We start from the raw sequence: 8,157 nt of genomic DNA on the forward strand, positions 1-8,157 counted from the left end.
ATGACGGGCTTCTTGTCTGCCATTTCTTTCCTGCCTGTTCATAAACTCCAGACGAGAGAGGAGGAGGAGGAGGAGGAGACGAAGGTCAGAGGTCAGAGAAGAGCCGTGGACCCACAGCTCTCGTCTGATGTCCTCACCACTGAGAGGTGAGCAGTAATTAGAGCTCAAGAATAATTCAGGATTTGATTCGGCACAAACTGAAGTTCTATAAAGTCATTAGACTGATAGATAGATTTTATGTGCTTATTTTAATTTGACATATTTATGATTTAATAAACTTTTAATAAGTGTTTTATTTTTATTGTTTCTATTTTAAAATAATTTTTTGTATTTTAATTTGACATTTTTATGATTTAATTGTTTTATTTAGATTTTTTATTTAATTTATTTTTAGTAAGTTATATGTCGATTTGTTTTTATTTCACAAATATTTATTTACTTTAATTTGACATTTTTCTGATTTAATAAATTTTTTAGTGTGCATTATTTTGTTTTGTTTTAAAAATTTTAATTAAAAAAAAAATTATTAATTTTTTGTATTTTATTTTGATTTGTTTTTATTTTAAGATTATTTAAATTTTATATTTTAATAATACTTTGCAACTTTTATTTAAATTTTTTTAAATTATTGATTGATTTTAATTTTACATATACTTTTACTAAGTGTTTTATTTTTGTTTTTATTTTGATTTCTTTTTTTTAATTTGACATTTATGATTTAATAAACTTTTAATAAATGTTTTATTTTTATTGTTTCTATTTTAAAATTATTTTTGTATTTTAATTTGACATTTTTTAATGATTTAATTGTTTTTTGTTTTTTTATTTAGAAATTTTTAATTTAATTTATTTTTAGTAAGTTGTATGCCGATTTGTTTTTATTTTACAAATATTTATTTACTTTTTACGTTTTTCTGATTTAATTAATTTTTAGTATGTTTTATTTAGTTTTTTTTATTTTAAAATGTATTTTAATTTTAAATATTTTATTAAAAAATTTTTTTTTTTTACATTTTATAATTATTTTTATTAAGTGTTTTATTTTTGTTTTTATTAAAAAAAAATATTTATTTTAATTTTACAATTGTAATTATTTTAGTAAGTTTTATTTTAATTTATCATTATTTTATTAAGTGTTTTAATTTTGTTTTTATTAAAAAAAATATTTATTTTAATTTTACAATTGTAATTATTTTAGTAAGTTTTATTTTAATTTATCATTATTTTATTAAGTGTTTTAATTTTGTTTTTATTAAAAAAAATATTTATTTTAATTTTACAATTGTAATTATTTTAGTAAGTTTTATTTTAATTAGTTTTTATTTTAAAGTAGTTATTTTATTTTGACATTTTTATGATTTAGTTAGTTTCCAGCTCTTCAGCAGCTCTGTTTGGGAACCCCTGATAGACAGACAGGTGTTTCTCAGCAGTCAGTAAGCAGTCTTTCTCCTCTCGCAGGGATGTGCTGCGTAAAGCGAACACTCGTCTGCGTCAGGCTCTGACCGACGTGCTGAAGACGACGGCGGCGGCGGAGGAGACCATCGGCCGTCATGTGGAGGGCATCCTGGAGGCAGGACCTGCTAGAGGTCAGACACACTAACACACACTTTACTCTATAACATAACTCACCAGGCGATCTGGGTTTGATTTCATAATTTCATGACTTCATTTGCATTAATAAACGTCAGTCACACTTTGACTCTTAAAGGAGACATATTACGCCCCTTTTTACAATATGTAATATAAGTCTCTGGTGAATGTGTCTAATTGTAATTATTTTAGTAAGTTTTATTTTAATTAGTTTTTATTTTAAAGTAGTTATTTTATTTTGACATTTTTATGATTTAGTTAGTTTCCAGCTCTTCAGCAGCTCTGTTTGGGAACCCCTGATAGACAGACAGGTGTTTCTCAGCAGTCAGTAAGCAGTCTTTCTCCTCTCGCAGGGATGTGCTGCGTAAAGCGAACACTCGTCTGCGTCAGGCTCTGACCGACGTGCTGAAGACGACGGCGGCGGCGGAGGAGACCATCGGCCGTCATGTGGAGGGCATCCTGGAGGCAGGACCTGCTAGAGGTCAGACACACTAACACACACTTTACTCTATAACATAACTCACCAGGCGATCTGGGTTTGATTTCATAAATTCATGACTTCATTTGCATTAATAAACGTCAGTCACACTTTGACTCTTAAAGGAGACATATTACGCCCCTTTTTACAATATATAATATAAGTCTCTGGTGAATGTGTCTGTGAAGTTTCAGCTCAAAATACCCCACAGAACATCTGTTTTGGTTCTGATTATCATGTTTATCTCGCTGAAATCATGCGTTTTAAACCATATGAGTTTAAACTTCAGATATAGGGTTTTATGAGCGCACACGCACAGAAAGCGGCTGTCGCAGCATGTGAGCACTAAACTAAGCTCTCATTCACACACAAGCTTACGTTAAAAACACACACGAGTTACAAAAACAGTGGGTTATGTCTGTGAAGGTAAACAGCTGGGAAATAAATCGCATGTTTATTTTAGATCTGTGTGGCAGCAGCAATATACAGTAAATACATCAATAAATGCACTGCTCTGTCGTCTCCTCTGAGGCTGGGACTCTAAACAGTGTTCTGTGCTCGTCTCTGCAGCCAAACACAGAACAGTTAGCATGTTCTGCTCAAACTTTCATCATGGCGTTAGAGCTGCTACACCGCTGTCGCTTGCGAAAACACGATAACTGCGCCGTGGGTGTAAACTTACAGATTAAGGGGCGGTGATATTATAATGAGATCCTTTGCCACGTCACCAAGCGAGCGAAATCAGACGCTCGTTTTCTCAGACGCTTGCAGAAAAATGCTTCCCAAAACAAAGTTACTGGGTTAATCTTTTTCACGTTTGCTTGGTTGGTAGATGCACCGGAGACATGATTATAGCACTTACAACCTGGAAAACTCACATTTTCATGATATGTCACCTTTAATGTCAGTGATCAGAAGTGCTTGTGTTCAGCTATAATCTTGTTCGATAGAAGATTCAGAAACGTCTTAGTCACACCAAAGCTCGTCTGTGAGGAGTTAATAACGATGTAATTGATGTGTGCGAAGCCAGATCCTGTCTGTCTTGTTTGTCCTTTTCTGTTGACTCATTGTCTTTGCATAGAGATGTTTTGTGTACTGTGGAGGTGAGGTCATGTGACCTGCGTATGGGTGTGTTCACTGATGCCAAACCGTGTTATTTTACTGCCACTGAGATATTATTATCATAGTTTTAGCAATATTTTGACTGAGGGCTGTGCGGTGTGACCGTATGCATCGTTAATGTGGTGTTGTTTTTGCTATATCGTTTATTTTGCGGTATGCAAATATATCTGCGTAGCACTGTACAATATTGAATCCGTTTTTATTTCATATTTTATTATATATAAATAATATTTATTATAATTTTAAATTGTAGTTAAAGTTTTGGTAATTGTGTTGTGCGTCTTTACTGTTATTTTAGTGTCATTGAGATACTATTAAAGTTTGCACTAATATTTTTAATGTTTTATATTATTATTTATAAATAGTATTTAATATTATTTATTTTAATTTTAGTTAAAGTTTTAGTAATTGTGTTATAGTTTAATTAAGATACTTTTATAGTTTTTATTAATATTTTGAATCGGTTTTTATTTCATATTTTACTATTTATTATTTATAAATAATAATAATTATCATTATTGTTAATTTTAGGTAAAGTTTTAGTAATTGTGTTGTGTGTTTTTAGTGTCCTTTTAGTATGATTAAGATACTTTTATAGTTTTTATTAATATTTTTAATCTTTGTTTTCATATTTTACTATTTATTTTTTATAAATAATAATAATTATTATTCATTTTAAATAAAGTTGTAGTAATTTTGGTGTGTTTTAGTGTCATTGAAATACTATTAAAGTTAGTATTAATATTTTGAATCTGTTTTTATTTCATATTTTACTATTTATTATTTATAAATAATAATAATTATCATTATTGTTAATTTTAGGTAAAGTTTTAGTAATTGTGTTGTGTGTTTTTAGTGTCCTTTTAGTATGATTAAGATACTTTTATAATTTTTATTAATATTTTGAATCTGTTTTTATTTCATATATTAATATTTATTATTATTTATTTAAATTTTAGTAATTGTGTTGTGTGTCTTTGTCATTTTTAGTAGCTTTTTTATATTTCAAGTAACATTTTTTGTTGTTATGGTTTCAGTTTCTGCTTTAGTTTTAGTATAATGTAATAACCATAATAGCTGTAGTACACCTGATATGAAATATACAGTATCATGCCCTGGACATGATGGAGCTCAGGCTGAATATGAGACGGACACTCCTGTAACTCAACACCCAAAACACACAAAAGACCCTGAACGAAACTGTGAGATCATCTGAGTGACTCATTCATGCCTCGTTTATGCCTTTGTGATCTCATACATTAATCTGGAGTTCATTAAGTATTAATCCGTTACATGTCTGTCCTACAAAATCTGTTATTTTCAAAAACATCACATGCCTGACTGTGTTAAAGCTTTATACGGTTGTTATAAAGGAAACACGTTTAAAGGCCTTTCTTTCATAATTATTGAGTTGTTTTGATGTCGCTCATCAGAATCTCTTCTGTCCCGCACGCAGAGGGTTTCCACGATGACCTCTGCATGTTTTCAGCAGAGACCGAGACGGGCGAAGGCCTGGAGGTGTTGCTGAGGATCGAGGGGGCGGAGCTACAGCTGCAGGAGGCGGAGCTTCCGCTGGAGAGGGAGGAGTTTCTGATGAGCATCGGCACTCGACTGCAGAGCGCCGTGGAGAAGCTGCTCATCACCATCACCGAGACCAGCACTCAGGTACGGCAAGCACAAGGAGCCAAAATAAACCGGGTCAACTCTAAACGTCTCAAGAGTTCAGAAACACACAATAGTTTGGGGTTTTAGTCATCGAGGACCTCTATTTCAAATACATTTCTATTCATCTGTGAATCCTGAAAAATAAAATTCATCACGGTTTCCGCATCAATATGGTTTTATTCTTTTTTCTGTTTTTCACACGTGTCTCGTTATGAATAACTTCTGTTAGACTTTCAAAAATAAACTATTTATTAAATTTTTTTTAAAATCTTATTTTTGATTATTTTCAATTTTCCACATGTTTCTCACCACAACTCCTCTTGTACTTTCAAAAATAAACTATTATTGAATTTTTTATTTTTCACACGTTTCTCACCACAAATATTGCTGTTGTAGCTGACATGGCATAAAGTTATGAACAAACAAATATCTTGGTATGCTAATAATTTGGCTGCCTTCTATCTATATTGATATTTTATGCTACAGATCTGAAGATTATATCGGATCCGATCCTGTTTGACTTGAAATGTGAGCAAATGCGGACGTGTTGAGGGTAACTCTCCAGCCGCTGAAACACTAATGGACATGTGTCTTACGTAATCAGAGCCATGCTGCTGTAAACGCAGTAAAACACCACGGTAAAACGCCTCAAATCAATACAACACAAGCAGGGGTTTGCCAGTGATGTAAAAGTAAAAAAAACAGCATTTGTTTGAAATAGAAAGCTTTTGTGACATTATAAATGTCTTTACTGTCACTTTTGATCAACTTAATGTGTCCTTGATTAATAAAAATATTAATTTCTTCATAAAAAATTATCTTACTGATCCCAAACTGTTATAATAATTTCTCTCATAAGGTCTATAATCTGTTTTTTATTCTGAAAACGAGCGTCACATGTTCCATTTTCTGGCTCTTATCGGTTAATACTGGAGATGATTGCTCTGTAAAACACAGTAAAAATTGCGAGACTTTTAGGATCTGAGTGAGAACAGGTTTTAATCCGTTTTAATTGTGCTGTTAATGCTGGTTTCTCAGGTCTTAATGGCTTTCCCGTGAGCTAATCGTGTAAGGGCTTGCTCAGGAATGAAGATTTATGTCCAGGTTTGCGTGGAGGACGAGTAGTTAATCAATAATGTTGTTATCAGGGAGGCTTTGAAGAGAAAATAATTACTCGGGTGGCACATTCCTGATTATTAATTGTCTTCATGGTCTTTAACCCTCATAAAGCATTCAGGTCTGTGACATGCATAAACAATGCATGGTTTTTAGTACGGGGACGAAACTTCGCAGATGCTTTAAGACCCTTAAAATACACTGTTTATTTATATATATTTATAGCTATTTCTTAAGAGATATAACGTGTTTCGCGTTCGTGTTTTTTACTTGGGTCTGTATGGAGAACCATTAGCTGTCAAAAATACTTTTTGAACAATTATCTACGAAGTTATATTAGTGTCTAAACGTGCTTTTCGTCTCTTCCTCATCTCTCACACGCTTTTGGACTGAATTTTGTTGATTAACATGAATATGTGCGTCTATTGTGGAAAACTGACCGTGAAAGGGAGAGTTTATGCAAATATAGTCCGTTTATTTAGTTTGAAAACTTCTCCGAGTAATATTCATATCGTTTTGATGTTGTTTTGTTAGAAATAAATATGTGGGTTTCATACACTCGAATGAGGTTAATACTGATAATTCTCACATTATATGTTCTTATAAATTTCATACAGTGATATATCCAAATCAAATTTCTCATCAGTATTGAAAAAGATATCCATGAATTTTACATAATTTCTTTTTTTGGGTCTGGTTCAATTTCAAAGAATTTCTAAATTTTTTAGTTATTAGAAAAGGGGTAAATGCAGTCAAAGCTGATTTTTTTTCATTCACTCTTTAATGAAAGTGAAAAGTGAAAAATATTAAGTTTTATCAAATTCAAAAGAACCAGGAATGTGAAAATAGTGTAGAGATTCTGAGTGTATTATGAGGCTTAAATCATTTAGTCCTCAGTTATGAAGCAGGAATCTAGTCGGACAGGCTCGGGCAGGGGTCTATAATCTGTTTTTTATTCTGAAAACAAGCGTCACATGTTCCATTTTCTGGCTCTTATCGGTTAATACTGGAGATGATTGCTCTGTAAAACACAGTAAAAATTGCGAGACTTTTAGGATCTGAGTGAGAACAGGTTTTAATCCGTTTTAATTGTGCTGTTAATGCTGGTTTCTCAGGTCTTAATGGCTTTCCCGTGAGCTAATCGTGTAAGGGCTTGCTCAGGAATGAAGATTTATGTCCAGGTTTGCGTGGAGGACGAGTAGTTAATCAATAATGTTGTTATCAGGGAGGCTTTGAAGAGAAAATAATTACTCGGGTGGCACATTCCTGATTATTAATTGTCTTCATGGTCTTTAACCCTCATAAAGCATTCAGGTCTGTGACATGCATAAACAATGCATGGTTTTTAGTACGGGAACGAAACTTCGCAGATGCTTTAAGACCCTTAAAATACACTTAGTTTATTTCTTTCAGATTTTTTGCAGCTATTTCTTAAGAGATATAACGTGTTTCGCGTTCGTGTTTTTTACTTGGGTCTGTATGGAGAACCATTAGCTGTCAAAAATACTTTTTGAACAATTATCTACGAAGTTATATTAGTGTCTAAACGTGCTTTTCGTCTCTTCCTCATCTCTCACACGCTTTTGGACTGAATTTTGTTGATTAACATGAATATGTGCGTCTATTGTGGAAAACTGACCGTGAAAGGGAGAGTTTATGCAAATATAGTCCGTTTATTTAGTTTGAAAACTTCTCCGAGTAATATTCATATCGTTTTGATGTTGTTTTGTTAGAAATAAATATGTGGGTTTCATACACTCGAATGAGGTTAATACTGATAATTCTCACATTATATGTTCTTATAAATTTCATACAGTGATATATCCAAATCAAATTTCTCATCAGTATTGAAAAAGATATCCATGTATTTTACATAATTTCTTTTTTTGGGTCTGGTTCAATTTCAAAGAATTTCTAAATTTTTTAGTTATTAGAAAAGGGGTAAATGCAGTCAAAGCTGATTTTTTTTCATTCACTCTTTAATGAAAGTGAAAAGTGAAAAATATTAAGTTTTATCAAATTCAAAAGAACCAGGAATGTGAAAATAGTGTAGAGATTCTGAGTGTATTAGGCTTAAATCATTTAGTCCTCAGTTATGAAGCAGGAATCTAGTCGGACAGGCTCGGGCAGGGTGTGTGTGTGTGTGTGTGAGTGAGTGAGTGAGTGTGTGTGTGTGTGTGTGTGAG

The 8,157-nt window shown here is 32.3% G+C and overlaps 1 protein-coding gene across 1 annotated transcript in view; it reads left to right on the plus strand.

Annotated features, from left to right (window-relative positions):
• LOC107569921 (A-kinase anchor protein 9-like) overlaps positions 1-8,157 on the plus strand; it is a 44,517-nt gene continuing 36,360 nt past the window's right edge. Inside the window, exons 1-4 of the mRNA XM_016256090.1 lie at positions 1-146; positions 1,459-1,586; positions 1,916-2,071; positions 4,647-4,855. Coding sequence (XP_016111576.1) covers positions 1-146; positions 1,459-1,586; positions 1,916-2,071; positions 4,647-4,855 — 639 coding nt within the window. The remainder of the gene's footprint in view (positions 147-1,458; positions 1,587-1,915; positions 2,072-4,646; positions 4,856-8,157) is intronic.

This window comes from Sinocyclocheilus grahami, unplaced genomic scaffold, assembly GCF_001515645.1.
Source record: "Sinocyclocheilus grahami isolate Dianchi unplaced genomic scaffold, SAMN03320097.WGS_v1.1 scaffold1396.1, whole genome shotgun sequence".
NCBI lineage: Eukaryota > Metazoa > Chordata > Actinopteri > Cypriniformes > Cyprinidae > Sinocyclocheilus > Sinocyclocheilus grahami.